This window comes from Peromyscus eremicus, chromosome 5 (assembly GCF_949786415.1).
Source record: "Peromyscus eremicus chromosome 5, PerEre_H2_v1, whole genome shotgun sequence".
In the NCBI taxonomy this organism is placed as follows: domain Eukaryota; kingdom Metazoa; phylum Chordata; class Mammalia; order Rodentia; family Cricetidae; genus Peromyscus; species Peromyscus eremicus.
The window spans coordinates 62,407,515-62,426,614 of NC_081420.1; the positions used below are offsets into that span (position 1 = coordinate 62,407,515).

Consider the following 19,100-nt stretch of genomic DNA (forward strand, 5'->3'; position numbering starts at 1 on the left):
TTACATTGGCAGAGATTGATCTGGCCTTCTGGTGTGTTGTTTCCATAGAAGCAGGGCTTAACCTTTTAAGTGAAGATTATAAGGCTACCTAATTCATTTAAAATTAGGCTGTGAGCCTCTCACTACTTAATGCCCGAGTGTTTCAGTGGGACTTGCTGTAGCCATTGATTCGACTGCCAGACAGAGCTGTGACTCTAACATCTACCAGACTCTCACTCTGCTAGAAATCTGTTTGCATGATTTGTAAACATAATTTTCCACAGAGGCATAACTCCTAAGAAAAATCATCAGAATATTCATAAATACCTTTTAATTAATGAACAGCATAGACTTCATAAACACAGAAGACTGGGATGCAAGCAAGACACGTGTGTATTCAATTAAAGTAATTTATTTTATTTTTCCAGAATGGACATAAAGGGCATCTTGGGAGTTGATATCACAACACAGTGTTACACACCATTTTCACAACTAGCTTTGCATTGAATTCTTTTTAAAAGAACATAGTAATTTTAAAAAATCTGAATATTTACATATTAATAAAACATATGTACAGAAGATTGAGACACATCCATAGATATGGACCTTTTTTTTTTTTGCTAAGAAAGCCTATAAAAAGGGTTTCTGAACAAAGCTGAACAGTAGTCACAGTAGGTTAACACAAATACAATTTAAACTTACAAAATATGATTTTACTGTTGCAGTTTTGATCTGCCTTTCCAATTTGTGAATCCATTGCACTTATCTGTGAATTGAACGATGCCTACCCTCCTCAAGTGTCAACTCCAAACTGTCACCGAGGCTCCGAAGGAAGTGTGTTCTGAAGGTTTATAGCGCATACTGAACAGGCCTACAGTGGTGAGTATATGTTCTCCCTGTACTGAAAACAAATTCACCACCATTTCACAGACTGAAGGGTACTAACTCAGCTTCTCTATTCCCTTGAGGAGTAATTCATTCTAGAAGGCAGATGACTCTTTTTTTTTTTTTTTTTTTCCTTTAGGAACTGTTGCAAAATTAAATGAAAGTCCTGGTATGTCTGCCACTCACCAGTCCACTCAATAAAACAAAAGGTTTAGGGCCGGCTGGAAACAGAAATCAGTAACTAAAGGATGTGATAGGAAATTTCCAAGCCATCCCTGTTGCTCCAAAGGAGGAGACATAGAAGGAACACATAGGAGATGCCGCTGTCTAGTTGCTAAATGGACTACAAGCAACACCTAAAAGCACATGTCGTCACATTCCAGGGATATCACACATCATCCTCATTGATTAGCTGGTCTCAGTGGAGTACTGCCCTAGTCCTCCGATCTTTAGTACATGTTCAGTATGAGGTAATACGGTACACTGGATGTCCAGGTTCTATGTCCAGCTGGCCAGGAAGGGTGAGCTGACCCCAGGCAACCGCATCCCTATTTCTCAGTTCTGTCGGGCAAAGCAGGGGGTGGGACTCAGCCCCAGCAGCACTAACTGGTGGTTCTAACCTGCGGCTGAAACAAACACTCGGGAAAGGCTAAGCGTCTGTCATGGTAGTTTTTATCCCTGGGGTTTTGTGGATTGACAGTCACATACATGACTTTTATGGCAATTTTGGCTTTCTGTGTCAAGTGCCCAAGATTCAAGGCAATTGCTTTACATGATAAATATGGTGTAAATGCGAGGTTTTCTGAATGAGTCGTATTTTCAATGCACTATTTCATTAGCAAAACAAATGTGGAGGTAAATATTTCTGTAAGACAAATTTCCACACAACAAAGATTTCTTTAAAATAAACCCAGATTTTTCTCATATTTAGTTTTACATAAAGTGGAAGGCAAGTGTATGAGGGACCACATAGGCTATAGAATGAACATGAACACAGGGTCAAAGCCACTCCGTTTAAACCGCAGTCAGATGCTTGACGGCTGGTTACTTTCACTTTTTTGCCACTACATCATCATAAATTATGTGAAAGTGCTTTATTTCCTAAAAACTCCTACATCACTGGTACTTCAGTTCTGAATGACTGTTTTGGGTTACTATGACTGACGTCATACATGACTTCACAGACCAGGTCAGAGCTATCCCATCACCCAGAACGGCCTTTCCTTCTCTAAGCTGAAGGGTTAGTTAGGGCTGCTTCGTAACCTCCGTCAGTCCTAGAAAGAGGTTTCCTCTGCATGCAGCTACGCAATTACAATCAAATAAATATGTTTAAAAAGACTGTGTATCACACAGAGACTGTGAATGAATAGAAACGGGAAGAGAACTGCTTCTTTATGATGGGTCACACGCTGGACTTTTAAAAGGTAACAACTCTAAGCATGATTTCTTTTAAGAAAAGATTATGCCAAATCGGAGTTGTGATACCACATGTTACAAAGATTATTCAGACAGGACAAGCCACCACAGAACACCCACACTGCAGGAACCTCAACTCCTCCGTGGACCTTTGTGGAAACGCAAGAGTATGCTACAATCCAAGTCTAGGCGTTGGAACCTGGCTCTGGGTCCTCCACGGTGTCTCTCCTGGTGACAAACACACTACCTACGACAGAGACAACACAGTGAGGGAGCTGTGTCTACAAGGCAGAGCTGTGCATTTTCTCACACAGCCAGGGCTGGGTGGAGAAGGGATTGGGGGTGGGGTACACACCTGTGCTGTCCAGTTAAGTCACTAAAGCATCAGCTTTAATTGTGCTAAATGAATAATTTCAAGAATTAGGAATTTGTGATGATTTTAAAACAAGAAAGCCCATGACTAGATATTACCATTAGTGATGTATTGTCCAGCAATAGAAAATAGCTAAGTATGACTTACCTGAAACACTATTAAATAGCTAGTAATGTGTGTGCAGACTTGGAGGGTGGGAAAATGCTTCTTAGATGAAAGCCAAAGAACTCAGGAGACAAGCTCCGTATATTTGATCTCCATTAGAGAAATAAACCAAATAGAGAAAAGTTGAATGTGGGGGAAACAGCACTAACAGTGTCTCTGAGTAGTAATGTTAAGTGCATTTTCTTACTCGGGCTTTCTAAAACACAAAACCCACAAAAGAACGCTGATTGGTAATGTAAATTGCTAAGTCCAGACACACATTACCCTGTCAGATCCAGAGGCCTAATCTTCAAACTGAAAAGGAACTACTTTGATTCGACTTTACACACTTTTTCTTTAAACGTCAATTGTTCCCAGATTCTGGGAGCAGTTCCTGCTCCTGCTCCTCCACATCTGTCTCGCCCCTGTCTGAGGGCGGCATCAGACCCAAGGACGGTGCTGACTGCTGCTCACAAGGCTCACTGAACAGGGTAACACATTTCAGCAGGGTGTGATGTCCATGCCTATGTCCCAGCACTCAGGAGGCGGGGTAAGAGGATCAGGAACGCAAAGCCAGAGGCTAGCCTGGGCTACATGAGGCCCCCTTTGAGGCTTAACTGTGGCTGGAAACAAAGGCCATCTGACAGACTGAATGTAATTCTGCCCTGATCATTACAGGCTCACAGCAACATCTTCCCTCATCTCTCCTTGATACAAAATTTAAAGGAACAAAAAGACATTTAAAGTGAAAAATGTCTGAATCTTCACAAAGGATCAACTTTTGTCAGCTCAGATGAATGAGGAGCTGGGGATGTAGTCTGAATGTGTTGTTTCCACAGTTCTGCAGGTGAGGCTGAGCCATTGCAACTATGTGTATATGACAGGCATCCACTGCTTTGGATGGCCCTGTCAGAGCATGTGGAGGGGTGATGTGCAGCAACACTGTAACCATGGCAACCCGGCCACATTGTGGATTTTACTTTAGAAGGCAACCATGAAGTGTGCTATCAAGATTATTTGATACTCAAAATTTAAGAACCAATCTATGACCTCTTTCCCTCTTCTTCCAAAATGATAAATACTTTAAAAACATATACTGTGCCGCTCAGTAGTTTGTATCTGTATTTATCAATAGTCTACTTCCTTCTTTATCACCTCCAAGCCTCAACAGAACTTAAGAAAGGAAGTGAAGAAATGAGCTTACACTGGAATGAACTTTGGGTAGACTGATGCCAAACTTTGTAATGTGAAGACTGAACCACTAAAAATGGAACCCTAATGGGACTGCACGCCCATCGTCTCCTGGGATCTTTAAGAAACACAGAGAAAAGCTGGTTTTGGGTTAGGTATAAGAAAGCCCTATGCTACAGTGGCTGGGAGTTGAGGGGACTAGGCCCAGCCATGCTATCACCAGATGTGACACCTTGGAAAAGTCATTTAATGTTTCTGGGCCTCGGGCTTTTTTCCCTGGAAAATAAAAGGGCTGGATAAAAAGGAGGGATTGGTCCAGATGAACTCCCAAGTTCCCTTCTGTACAGGAATAACGCTCCTGTACACTGTAAAGATTTGTCACTTGAATTGGTTTAATAAAATGCTGATTGGCCGGTAGCCAGGCAGGAAGTATAGGTGGGGTAAACAAACTAAGAATTCTGGGAAGAGGAAGGGCGGAGTCAGGAGTTGCCAGGCAGATGCAGAGGAAGCAAGATGAGAATGTCACACTGAGAAAAGGTACCAAGCCACATGGCTAAACATAGATAAGAATTATGGGTAAATTTAAGTGTAAGAGCTAGTTAGTAATAAGCTTGAGCTACTGGCTGAGCATTTGTAATTAGTAAAAGCCTGTGTGGTAGTTTGGGAAGCAGCTGCTGGGTATTTGGGAGTTGCTGGCAGGACAGAGACTTCTGACTACACCCTTCATTTTCAGGTTCCTTTGCAGCTTGTCAGTCTTGTGAAACTCCTCTAGCATTACTGGGCTGTCTTTTCCTCTGAAATATCTCTGCCTCAATCTTCAAACAGTTAAATGCAAAGGTATATTTGCAAGATGCACAGTCTTCAATAATAAAGCAAAAGCCCACTATGTCATGTGACACAGGACAGCTGCTACAGATGCCCAGGGGACAACTAGAAAGTATGACATTCCTCCCCAAGGCCCCTGAGCCATAATTTCATCATTATGATTAGTATTTCCTTCACCTGCTGGGAATGGGTCAAAGATGATAGAAGTATTGTCAGTATGAGTTGTCCTGGTACTCAGAGGGTGGTAAGGAACACTAGAGATCACACACTCTACTCTCTTCACTCACAAGTACGGAAACACAGACAAATGAAGAGAGAAATAAGAAGATCCCAAGAACTAGATATACACAGATTTTCTGTGCACTGTTGTGGCTCATTTATCTGTCCATTGATCTGTTATTTGGCTACTCAAGGCAGAGAAGCAAGGTGTAATTTACATGGCTGGGGCTTCTGGCAGCTCTGAGTTTACCTATGAGCTTCACTTTAGCGAACACCCCAAGATCCATGTTATCAAGACCACGTGACCACTAGGGACTCTACCAAGAGTTCCTGAAAATATACTACATACTCCATTCATATTTTCTCAATTTAATTCAAGTCTCACTGCCACAGATCTAGGAAAAACAGACAAAAAGCCACTGAATTGAGCTTTTTTTTTAAAAATAGCTTAAGGTTTGTTTGGATTATCTGGATTTTATGGATGGAATATTCAGAGAATCTTTGCAGGGCAGCGAATAAGGAGTCCCGGGACTAAGTGAGGGATACATGGTTTGACACATGGCTCACTGAGCAGGCACCTATTCTTTTACTCTTGGGTGTGAACTCATACACAGGCAGGAAGTCAGGGTCAGAGGCATCACACCAGAGTCTTGTGATGAGGTCACAATCAAGCCCACAGTTGAACACAAGTGTGCAGCGAATGCTTCAGTGCTCTGTTGCATTTTCTGATCTGGTTCAAATACCAGGAGTGTGCCATTCACAATGGATGGGCTGGCTTGTTCAATCACACTTAACTCAGGACTTACTAAGCAAAGAGTGTGGAGGATGCCTCTGAAAGGCCTTTTGGTGGAATAAGATAAAATCGGCCTGAATTTGGTCACACGAAGTTGACAATCCTGGTTTAAAGCTAAATGTTGTTTTATATTAAAAATGCCTTTTAATGTCTTAGGATTTGCATTTCTGAGATTTTTATGAATATGAAATAGGGTGTGAGAAAAACATTGCTTTTCATATCCAATGTAAAAACAGCTCTGAACCTAGGCCCCCAAGAAACTGGGGACTGTGAGGGCGTGGGCCTGTTCCAGAAGCAGCTTGCTCAAGCCCTTGCACCCCTAATGGTAAAAGCATTTTCAATGCAAATGTTTCCTTGCAGCGGGCGATGAAATGGAAATGTGTTTTACCTGTTGGAGGTAGAGAAATGCCGTCCAGTCTTTCATCACCGTCAGCTGCCTCTGCTGGTCACAAACATAAAACACAAATCTCATTAGGTGTAGGGAGCACATTCATTTTGCTGAATACAGGAACACAATTAAAGAGACTCCAGTGTACACAGTGCCTTTCATCTGTCTTTTCACCGTTCACTTCGCTCGGTTCACATTACAGCTTTGAGCATCATTATTTAAACACAATTTCGTTTGGATGATCATGACAAGAAGTCAACCTTCCTGTATTAAAACTTGAAAACTCTCTGACCTTATTTTGTCAATCATGGGTGATTTCAGTTTATTTTGTCTTGTTCTCATATGCTTAAACCTCCAAGCAGCAGTGGATGGCCTGTTCAACCACACACCGAAGGCCCTTAACCTACTGCCTTCTGGCTGCAGAACTGTAATTTTCACACACACCCAGCCCACACAACTCCCCAAGCCACTCATAGTTGGAATTCTCAGAATGAACTTTCTCTGGAGATGCCTGGTTCTGGAGCTGTCAGTCTAACTCCTGGATCCATTTAGTCATAAGGAAACCATGGAGAGAAAATCTGTATTTTTTCAAAAGATTCCTCTCTTTTGTGATTTAAAACACAAGCCTTGCTCTACTGATATGTTTCAGTCTCCTTAATGGTTTTGCAAAGTGTGATCCTTCACACACACACACACACACACACACACACACACACACACACACTCACACAAACCTATTAAATGTAAAGAGAAGCAGTTTATAAGTCTCCTGGTAACTCAAGGGAGTACCTTTCCTAACATACTAGGGACAGAGGAAGCATTCGCATATGGCTCCTGGGATCATTCTGGTGGCATCCTCTATATCCTTTCCGCGCCCCCCCCAAAGTCCCTGCTGACTGTACTGTGTGCCCTGAGGTTGCCTTTTGTTCCACCTTGCTGTGTGGAGACAGCAGGAAAGCCAGAGCAGCGCTATATTCTCATTTCACTGTTGGTGCTTTAAACACACCAGGGACAGACACAGCCAGAGATGTTCCAAGCGCTCTACCTCTAGTTTAGTCTCTAATATCTTGTCCTTAGGTGAGTAGATCTGGCATCAGTGTCTGCTGGCCCACGTGATTCACCAGAAAGAAAACAGAGAAGAGATGGAATAGTCACAGCCAATTGTGATTGGAGTAGAAACTATTAAAAATGATGTTGATAATATTTAATAGCTGGGTAAGGTGATTCACAGAAAATTTGTGAGACATACCAAAATTCTCTGGATAAAAGGCATTAGGTATTCTGGTTGGACTCTGTGTGTGCACATGCGTGCATACATGCCCTTGCACACTCGGAGGCCCCAGGTTGTCGCGTGTCTCCCTCTGTCATTCTTGACATTAATTTTTGGGATAAGTTCTCTCACTGAACCTGGAGCTAGCAGTTTTAGCTAGACTGGCCAGTCAGTGATCCCTGGGGTTTGCCTGCATCTACCACCATCCGAGTGCTGGCGTTACAGATGTGCACCATCACACCTGGCTGCTTTATAAGGGTGCTGCTGGGGATCCGAACCCAAGTTTTCCTGCTTGTGCAGCAAACACTTTACCCATGGATCCAGTTCCTTAGCTTGGTTCTTAGGGTTTTTGAAAAAAACTTTTTATATGTTAAGAAACAATGAATGCCTTTTCTATTTAGAAATCATCATTTCCTTCTGACTGGTTTCAATGAAGCCGAAAGGCAGGTGGTTTACATCGTAGTTGTCTTATTAGCAGAGCTTAAAAATTCTTCAGTAATAATAAATGGCCTCAATAATAATTGAGTACTTTGTGTGCAATTTGTCATCTGACTGACAGAAAGTCTTATGGGGTATGTCTGATGCTATGCTTGGGTTAATACTAGGAATCGGAGGTAAGGAAACCAAATTATGGCTAGTAAGGGACAATGCCAAAGCTAAGACTGGCTTTGATCTGGACTCTCAACCTCCGGCTCTTAATAATACATATATAGCCCATGTGCAGTTACAAGCTAATTTTTTAAAGTCTTCAAGTTCTAGTTCACTTTATATTTTAGTAATTTCTTCTACCTTAACATACATCTGCTTTTTGTTTAGTTTTGACAAAAATTAGTTTGGGGTCTGAGGTGGCCTTCCTTTGTAATTCAGCTACCCTTACTTAAAAATAATATATTTAAAAAAATTTTTTTTAATGTTTTGCTTGCATGTATGTCCATGAACCACTTGTATACCTGAGGCCTGTGGAGGGCAGAAGAGGGCAGGGGATCTCCTGGAACTGGAGTTATAGCCTGTTGTGAGCCTCTATGTAGGTCTGGGAATTGAACCCAGGTTCTCTGGAAGAGCAGCCATAGTCTTAATTACTGAGTCATCTCTCCAGCTCCTACCCATATTTTTTGTGAGCCGTCATGTGGTTGCTGGGAACTGAACTCAGGACCTCTGGAAGAGCAGCCAGTGCTCTTAACCTCTGAGCCATCTCTCCAGCCCCACTCATACTTTTTATATGCAAACCTCCACGATCATGTGCTTTTGTTAGAACAGAACGTATATAGTTTACGTATATAGTTTACGTTATATATTTTGTCAGAATGTATAACCTAAGTATATGTACATTCATATACATTCATATACATTGGCTGCATGTGCAGGGCAAGTGTCGTGGGTGAAGAACGTCAGGGTGTTAATTATAACACCGTCTGCAACATCAAGCTCACAGCCTCTCTTCTCTGGCGATGATCAAGTTGTAAAATTTGGAAAAGACTGAGCAAGTCCAATAAAAATTTAGTAGCAGTGACAGCTTTACCCCTGGATCTAACGCAAACAATAAATTGTGATTTCAGCTCTGAGGAAGTAATCTAATAAAGATGATAAAAATCCACACCAGGAACGGAATTCTAGTTATAGAAAAAAATTATTACATGTGATGAGAGCCCCAAATGAATTTGTTTGGATTTGCATAACGACCTTTCCAGTCGTGTGGGACATCGCTTTCTCCTCCAGGCAGCACAGGCTTCCCTACGTGGTGAGCTGATTAGCTCCGTCTGGTCGGAGTCTGGACCCAGTTCTAGGAACTGAGCCAAGGATGATGAATAAGGCTGGGGAAGTTGTGGAATACCTTTAACACACTGTATTATCATTTTGATGGAAAATAATCAAGATGAAAACCCCAGAGCCAGTCACATTCTAGAGCCTGGCCTCATTCAGGAAGGGCAAGTGGTTCTCATCTGTTTGCTGGAATCTCAGCTTTGTGCTACTGAGGAAGTGGACCAGTGTTTCACACACAGAGACAAACCCTGTCTGCCATGGCTGAGTTTTGATCTAGTTTGGCCTAGATGTCAGGGTGGTTCTTAGAGGCACCTTTCTTCTCAGTGGTTAAGACAGTCTACTCAACACATCATAAATGTCCAGGTAGAGCATGTGTGTAAACCTGCTCATCAAATGTTCCAATGTCTCAAGTCACATCCTTGTGCTGATGTCTCAAGTCAGTCTCCTGAGCTAAGCAGTGAAGGGCTTCCATAGGAAAGGGGGAGTTAGGGAGCATGCAGCAGTCTGGGTCTCTTTCTGGAGAAACAGGTGTGTGTGTGTGTGTGTGTGTGTGTGTGTGTGTGTGTGTGTGTGTGTGAACATTTGGGATGCAAATTATGAACAGAAATGCTGTGATGCTTAAGAAATAGTCACTGGCCAGTGTGGGGTAAGGATGGAGGAAAATGCAGGGGCGCATCCCTTCTGTGTGCAGATGTGTGTGCTGGTGTGAAGAGTGGAAAGGCAAGAGAGACAAGGACCCCTGACCCTGGTCTTAGCATCTGACAAAGGAAGGATTCAGGTCTGCAGCCCCCTGCCCCGCACTGGCCTCCTGTGTCTGAATACTTGCTTCCTAGCTGGTAGTACTGTTTTGGGAGGTTGTGACACCTTTAGGAGGCCTGGCCGGCAGAAGGAGGTAACTGGGAGTAGGCTGATGGGCTAGAGCCTGGGCCTGGTCTCCTGGTTCCAACCTGAGCGGCTCTGCTTTCTGTTTCGTAGAGATGTGAGGCGATGAGGAGTCCCAGTGACATTCCTGCCATCAGAAAGTCACCTTCCTCATCAAGATGGCTACATCTCTTCAGACTGAACCCAAACAAAGCCTCCCTTGAGTGGCCTTTGTCCTGTGCTTGGTCACAGTGAGGAGAAACCCACACAGGTGACATGGAGGATGCACTAGAATGAAATTTAAATGAACAATTTTCACCTTGTGGTGTAGCAGGACTGTGCATCTCTTTTCCATAGGAATAGCCTCCTCCAGGGTCCTGACTTTCTATAACTCCCGCCTTTACAGATTTTCTTAAAATGTACCATTTTTATGTCTGACAGGAATTTCTTTTCCTCCAGAGGTGCCAGCCCTGGGACACAAAAACTCTGTCTTTTTCCAGGCAGTCCTGTAGTGTTGTAGCTAGGAGCATCATTAGTCTGGGTCCAGATATTTCCTTTTCCTTAAAATCTCAAGGAGCGATCCAGGCCATGGTGGCCCACGCCTTTAATCCCAGCACTCGGGAGGCAGAGGCAGGTAGATCTATGTGAGTTCAAGGCCAGCCTGGGCTACAGAGTGAGTTCCAGGAAAGGCGTAAAGCTACACAGAGAAACCCTGTCTCGAAAAACAAAACAAAAGAAACAAACAAACACACACAAATCTCAAGGAGCTGACACAATTCTTACAGTTTCCTTTTCATTCCCACCAGTCCCCAGGAAATGGAAAGGGAGCAGCCGCATGCGCAGGTAGTTGCTGGCCTATCCGGGGACGTCTGAAGTCAGTATTCATCTGGCAGCAGGGTGTGCGAGGCAGTAAGGGGGCTGACTTGTCGCTCGCTGGTCCTCTCTTGCCTTTGGCTTGCTGATACTAGATTTATCTCTCTTCCTCATGACATGTTTATATTTCTCTCAAATCTGAATATTTGGTGTCTTTGTATTTTGGGCCAACAATTTCTCCTTTCAGATTAACAGGTACATGGATGAAGTCCTTACATATCCAACAGCTGAGCCGTTCAAGGCAGAAGCTAGGAAACACAAACCAACTTCATACTTACTGGCACAGGTGCCTCTCAGGCCCAAGGCGTGACACCTGCCTTCCTATAAAACGGAAGGAACACATCACTGCTCAGTCAGGACTAACACTGGGTCGATCCAATGGACCACTTACGGGTCTCTCACCTGTGCGTTTCCTCTTTCCTTTCTTCTTCTTTCCTTCCTATTCCTGTCCCAGTCCCTCCCAGGAGTGGGAGAGGGGTACAAGTACTACAAGGGAGGGGCTTTTGTGATGTGACTTAGGGCAGAAGCATGCACTCGAGTGGAAAGTCACGGTAGGAGGTTCATCTCCTGTGAGGTGAGTCCACGGATACGAGACTCTGAATCTCTGGGGGAGGACGGGAGAAGAAAAGAGACCGGAAAGGAAGGACAACAGCTGAACCGAGAAGGAAGTGAGACAAAGTGCTGATGAAGCAGAACAAGGAGGATTCTAAGATGACGCCATGAAGTGACACTAGGAGTCTGAAGGACTTTCCTCCAGGGGCCAGAGTTCAGGACACTGCTCCTCGTGGTCTACAGGGAACGGAATCAACATGTGAACCGTAAGTGAGAAAGGGCACTGCTCTGCAGGATTTCCTCTTCTGACCAGGAAAGCAAGGTGTTTGTTGTGGACCACTGTGGATTCCTTTTTGTAATTACTGACGTGTTCTTGATTCACTCAAATATTTCTTGAGAGTCAGCCCTGGCTCACACTGTCATGCGGGACACAAACCTTACTTAGAAGCAGACCCTGCTCTTTGGAGGAGTTCATCATCCAGGGAACAGCAAAGGGACTCTACAGGCGACAGGAGTCAGTGTGTTGGAGCCTCTATCTACTAAAGGTTCAGGAGAAGGGAGACTCTGCAGTGCTTGTGAACGGCGGGCGAGAGCAGCCAGTTTTAGTGTCACAGAGAAGGCCAGTTTGGCTGTCGAGTCCGAGGCCGGGGGACAGGGCTGCACTGGGAAGGATTCGACTAACATGCACCTGTTACAGATTGCTATGGTCTGAAAGTGTCCCCAAAGACGAGGTACTGGGGGCTCAATCCCTGGATAGCAGAGCTGGGAGAAGGCTGGTGAGAGGTGGCAGGACGCAATCCTGCCACTGAGGAAGGGTGAGTTTGTCCTCCCTTGTCCTTCCTCTCTCTCTCTCTCACTTTCTCTGCACCTTTCTTTCATGGGCTGATGCAGCAAGAAAGCCCTCCTCAGTCTTCGGTTTCCAGCCCCCGGAACTGTGAGCCAATGAACTTCTGTTCACTAAAATGAATAGACTCGGTTGTTCTGCTATGGTAGCGTCAAACACTCAGGGATGCGGTGTGTAGCAGTACCCTCACACACCTCCACAGCATCTCAAATGAGGGGCACCTCAGTCCCCAAGTCTACCTTCCAAACTTTCTAACGCTCCAGCCACGCAGATCCCCAAGGCCTGCTGTAAAGGTGATCTGAACTTCATTTTCATTTGACAAATAAAAATCATGCATAAATTTAATAATAATAAAAAAGAAATAAACTAAGTTCATGTGTCAAGGCAGTTCCTTTCTGCAGGAGGCCAAATGGTACATGAGTGTGGTGTTAGCTTGAACTGTCAATGTGACACACCTAGATGAGCTTGGGAAGAATCTCAAGGCACTGTCAAGATGATGTGGCCTGTAGGAGACCACCTTAATTATGTGGGAAGATCCACTCTGAATGTGGGCAGAACTTTCTAGTAGCTGCTTGGATAAAAGACACAAGAGGAAAGTTTTTCCTCTCCTGGCCTTCACTCTCACTGGTGAATTCATCTACCTTGCTGCTGCTGTACCTTGCTGCTGCTGGTGGTACTGACTCCTTTTGCTGACATTAGAAACAGCTTCTTTAGGATTCCCACGTGGACTAGGGATGAGATGCTCTCCGGGAATCCCCAGCCTTCATTCAAGGTAGGACTATGAGGGCTGGGTGGATGTGGGGGTGGGAGAGGGGAACCTAGCCCCAAGGACCGAATAACCATTGGGTTCTGAGACTCTCTACTGTTGAACCATTCTAAACATATTATGGAAGCAAACCTAATAAATTCTCTTTTAATATAAAAAAACATGCATATTTATGATATACAACATGGTATTTTTGAAATCATACACATGGAGAATGGGTAAATATGTGAATTAATCTATGTATCATTCACATACTTTATGAAGATACATGATATGAGCTCTATTATTTTCAAGGATATTATAAATAACCCTGTGAGTCATGACGTCACATAATCACTCTCACTCCTTTTGTCTAACTGAAACTTTGTTCCTTTGCCCAGCATCATCCCAGACCCCCAGGCTCTTGGTGACTGATCATCACTCTCTGCTCTGCTTCTGTGAGTCCAACTTTTTCAGATTCCTCAGCGCGAGTCCGTGGTACCTGCATTTCTGTGCCCATTCACTATCCTTAACATAATGCTCCCCATGGTGACGCAAAGCAGGGCATTCCTTCTTTTGGAAGATACATATATACAGCACATTTCCTTTATCAATGATCTAGTAAAGTGGATGCTTATGTTGATTCTATGTTTTAGAAGCTGTTAGGAAAATGCCTCCATGAACACAGGAATGCAGATGTCTCTTTAAAACACTGAGTCTGTTTTACTAAAGTTTTTGTGTGTGTGTGTGTGTGTGTGTGTGTGTGTGTGTGACCAGAGGACAACATCAGGTACTGTCTCTCACTGGCTCAGAACTCATCCAGTGGGCGAAGATGGCCGGCCAGCCAGCCCTATGGATCCAGTGCTGAGATTACAAGGACATGCTTTATTATTTACTTATTTTCTTATATGGGTTCTGGGAACTTAACGCCTTATGCTTACAAGGTAAACAAATTACCAACAGAGCTATCTCCCTGAGGCCCTATTTTTATTATTTTTGAGAAATCTCCCTATTTTTTTTTATAACAGATATACTAATTTACATGAAATTTAGAAATAAAACCTAGAGACTTGTGATCTAGTAGAGATAACTATTCTTGAATGATAGAAAACTGACTCCAAAGGGATTTCTAACTGGTAAGATGGTATACACAGTCAGATTTGAGAGGCTGAGACACACACACACACACACACACACACACACACACACACACACACACACCCCTTAAATTCCTTCCAACTTGATGTGGTATTGCTGACAGGATGAATTTTGCTTATTTTGGATTTTTGAAACAGGGTTCCTCCATATAGCCCTGGTTGTCCTGGAACTCACTATGTAGAACAGGCTGTCCTGGAACTCACTTTGTAGATCAGGCTGGCCTCAAACTCACGGAGAGCTCTGTTTCTGTCTCAAGTGCTGGAATTAAAGGCGTGCACCATCCTGCTACTCCCCCCACCCCTTTTTAAACTTTGAGCAATTAGTCCCTTAAAAAACTCATGTAGATATAAACAAACAAATCAATAGTAAGATAAAAGCAAACCACAGAAGACTCAATTCTGCATGTGAAACATATTAGGCCACAGATGAGATTAGCAATCTTTTCCTCTTATACTATTAAAAGCAAATGGTCTACATAATTTTTACTATTCAATCTTAAGATAACTTTCAAAATTCACTCGAGCCAACCAGAGCACATTACATAGAACATCTCCTTCAAGAGGCAAAGGACGCCACAATGCCCGAGAGAGGAAGCTCTGTGCTTTAAAAGGCAGATGGTTCAACAAAGTACTTCCACAATGGCTTCTTTCCCAGCTTATTCATACCTGAGCCTCTTTTTAACCTTCTTCTGGCCAGTTTAATCTGATCCTGCAGAATCTGTACCCAGTCTCTTGGGCCAGGAAGTTTATCCACATGGTTCGCAGTACAGTACTTTTCTGTAAAGACTGAAAGAAAATATGAAATGCCACTAAATACCTTAACAACAACAAGAGGATGCAGAACAAAATAGGAAGATGGTGTAAGGACAAAACAAGTCTATGTCTTTTGTTGTTTCTTTCCTGGTGCTGGAAATTTATCCTAGGAACGAGCACATGTGCTCTACCACACGCTTCTTCCTCAGCCCTGCCCTGAACTTCTAAGGATGTCAGACCCACAGGGCACATCGTCTGCAGTGGCACTATGCTCTTTTGGTGAAGATGGCGAGCAGCTGAGCACTGGCTATCTATGATGGCTTGTGCTTACCATGAAACTGCTGGAAACACTAAGCAGTTTGTGTGCAAACTGCTCTTTTTGTGTGTGCACGTGTCGGATGGGCAGAGAGGACAATACTTCATGTGGCTCTGCCAGGCCCATTCATAACAGAATTGAGCAAATGTGCTAAATGACTTCGTCTGTGGTGTCAATTCAAAATCAAATGCAGCACTGCACAGAGATGTTCTCACTCTGATCCCTAAGAACTCAGTACTCAACGTAAATAATGTTGCTGTCCATCTTGCTGAAAGAATTCGGTCTAGGTAGGACTTAACACCCTGCATACTGCATTAGATATGAGGAAAGACTGGCCCTACTAAGTGCTAAGAATCACAGGGCAGGACAAAAGAGAGGCAGAAAATGATCCCAGGAAAGCCACATAATATGTGAGTTGTGGAGTTAACATTTCTGCCTGGGCTTTGTTCCTGAGCACTAGTCAATTCTTCTTTTTACCTTGCTGCCTGTGAGGTCAGTAAGCAGTCCCAGCACACTGCCTTTGTGATATTTAAAACATTGCTAATTTCAATGTGTTAAAAAGGTCTCTTTCAAAAAGAAATGGCACAGGAAAATATTGACAGATTTAACTATACAAAAATTGAAATTCCCATTCAATGAAAAACGAACATTTTAAAAGAGCTACAAAACCTGGTCACATTATATATGCCTCAGAATGTTCAATATCTTTAAAGAGTGCACTCAAATAAAAGAGCAAGTTCAATAATCCCATAGATCAATAGTGTATTTGAAGTATAAAACACTAGGGAAAACGTTCAACTAATAGGAAAATCAAAGAACTGAAAAGCACACATTGTATACCTATCCTAAGTTAGAAAAACAAGGTCAAAAAGGCTGTATTTGATAGTAGCAAAATTGTGGTGACCTGGCCCAGTCAAACATTACTATTAGCATAAAAATGGGATTTTTTTCTTGAGAAATAAGAATAAAATTAATGAGATCTATAAAATGGTTACAGCACTGATCAGTAATGTTACTTCTAAAATCATGTCCTAAGGAAATACCAGGAAGAGAAAAAAAACTGTGTGTGAACTCAGATGCAAGCAGTTCCAGTGTCCAGGGTAGATCTGCAGGCCACAGGGAGAGGGGGTTCCCTTTCAGAAGCTAATACTTGTCCCAGTTAATCAAGCATCTAGGGCAGGTAACTGACACTCTGTGGCAAAACACATGACATAATCACCACAGAAGGTGAGGTAAAGGTGGAACACCACAGACTTTGGGTGGACTGTTTGTGGAGCAACTACATGATGTGGCCAGAGGAAAGGTAGACAGAGCAGTGCAGGGAAAGAGGCTGGTCAAGGATGTTGCTATTTCTGCGTCTATAGGAATCAGTTCCAAGACCCTGGAAGATAATCTTTTTTTCCCCATTTTATTTATTTACTTATTTTTTGAGACAGGGTTTCTCTCTGTAGCTTTGGTGCCTGTCCTGGATCTCACTCTGTAGCCCAGGCTGGCCTCAAACTCACAGAGATCCGCCTGGCTCTGCCTCCCGAGTGCTGGGATTAAAGGCGTGCACCACCGTCACCCGGCCAGAAGATAATCTTACAAATGATGTATCACCTATGCCATCATCATATACTTTAAATCAAATTTAGATTACTCAATGTTAACTAATACAATGTCAATACTAAGTAAGTTATTGTATTGTTGTGTTATTTAGGGAATAATCATGAGAAAAAAGTCCATATTCTTGGAACTCTCTCTGCAGACCAGGCTGGCCTTGAACTCAGAGATCCATCTGCCTCTGCCTCTCAAGTGTTGGGATTTAAAGGTGTGTACCACCATTGTCCAGCGAAAGTCGACATGTTAAAACATGTACTTTTACACTGAGCTATGCTGCCAGCATCAAGGTAAAGTCTGTGTATGTGTGTGTGACATGCTGGGTTTTTTTCCTCCTTGAGTATTTTCAGTCCCTGATTGGTCAAATCTGTGGATGCGGAACTCACTGAACATGAAGAGCCCGTTGTACATGTGGTAGTTAAAACAATGAATAGAAAAACTTAAGAAGAGAGAACATACGGAGTGAAGGGCACCTGGCTGAGCACAGGCTGTGGAGAACAGTGCTTAGGAGTAGATGATGGAGGCAGAGAAGCCCACAAGGAAGACCAGGATGACTGCAAAGCCAAGGGACTCAGGAACAGTTTTATCAAGGTGACACGTGGCTCCAGAGCGCAGTGAAACAGTGGCGTGGCAAGTGTCTGCTGAGGGCCTCTGAGGGAGGAGCCACCAACATCACTCCTGAAACACTGGACTCAGGGAGAGGAGGGAAGGAAGGATAAGGGTGTTGGTAGGCTGTGTGAACAGGCAGCATGGCAGATGGGAAAAAGGCGGGGATGACTCAAGGAGCCATCCTGGAGGAACTGGGGTGATGGGATATAGGAGTGAAGCAGAGAGGCCACCTACAAACAAGATGGAAAGCCAGAGGATGAGGAGATGTGCTGATAAGAAGTGGCTCTAGATGGGAGGATCTAGGCTCCAGAGACTCTGTGAGCTCGGTGCTGAGCCGCCATGGAGATGAAGAGTGTGGGAAGGTTTGAAATTGTTGCTGACCATGGGCCAGTAATAGACTGAGGACAAGCAGTAAGGTGCTAAGCAGTGAATGGGGTACAGCAGTCTACAGGGGGCTATTAGGTGGAAGGGATGGCCTAGGGTTAGGATTAGCTGAACAGTTTCAGCAGCAGAATGGGGGCTTAAAGCACTTGAAGATGTTAGGAAAATGACAGCAGAGAGGGACTGACAGACTCTGAGATGCCACCCACATCACAAGTGGAGATACCAATGGGTTGGCGGGTAGGGGTTATACGGTAATAGCAAACACTCAGAATAGTCTGATGGGATGCTGGAGTATGAAACAGCAGAGTGGTGTGGAAGGATGCTAAGGTATGTTGAGTGACGTGGGCTAGCAAACAGCAGTGAAAGGCACGACTACTGAGCTCCTGACACCATGTGGCCAGGGATCAGACGGATTTTCATGTGTGCACGGGAGTGAGTCATACCGAGTGACACCAAGTTGTTGGAGGGAGATGTACAGATCTCCTAAGAACCTTCATGGAAAGGTCCATCGCAGCCTTACATGAGTGGGGGCTGGAGCTGGTTAGGAAGCAGAATGAAGGAGTAGGGCAGCAGGAACCAGGTGACCGACCCACTAGAGGTTCCCACCGTAGGGCAAAGGAGAGCAGAGGAAACAAGCCACGTTCCCGGGCAGAGATGCACTTTCAACTTCCTACACCAGCTCCTTCATTTCTCTGTCTCCCTCCAAGTAGCCAGCATAGTGAAGAAGCTCAAGAAACATGTGGTGAATGAATCAATAGAGTTCCCAGTCTTGTTTCTAATGTTAACAGATAACAGAAACTCAAAAATGTAGACTAATTAGAAAATGACCTATCGGAATTAGCAGGAAGTCTTAATTAGTCAAACCTATTTAAATAAAAAGGTTTTATTATACTCAAATGCTCACAATAACATTTACTAACTGAAGAACTGTCAAAAGGTGCTTGAAGTTCTGTTTTAATAAATAAAATTATGAAAACAATGCGTTTGTATCTAGCATTCTATTCACTTATATGAAAAAGCATACTACAAAAACGACTGAATAGACTATCTTAATGAGGTAAACATCTTGCCACTTATAATGCTATGTATACAATTAATTTCCATAGCAACCTCTTTTCTTAGATTGTGAAATGCTTGTGCTCAAATTATCACACATTAGCAAG

General features: G+C 43.5%; 1 protein-coding gene across 1 annotated transcript in view; it reads right to left on the reverse strand.

The window, feature by feature from the left end:
* Positions 1-2,338: 2,338 nt before the first annotated feature.
* Positions 2,339-19,100, reverse strand: part of Bend7 (BEN domain containing 7) — an 84,615-nt gene continuing 67,853 nt past the window's right edge. Inside the window, exons 7-9 of the mRNA XM_059263569.1 lie at positions 14,943-15,062; positions 6,214-6,267; positions 2,339-2,527 (exon numbers count right to left, since the gene is read on the reverse strand). Of these exons, the coding sequence (XP_059119552.1) occupies positions 2,466-2,527; positions 6,214-6,267; positions 14,943-15,062 (236 nt within the window). The 3' untranslated portion in view covers positions 2,339-2,465. The remainder of the gene's footprint in view (positions 2,528-6,213; positions 6,268-14,942; positions 15,063-19,100) is intronic.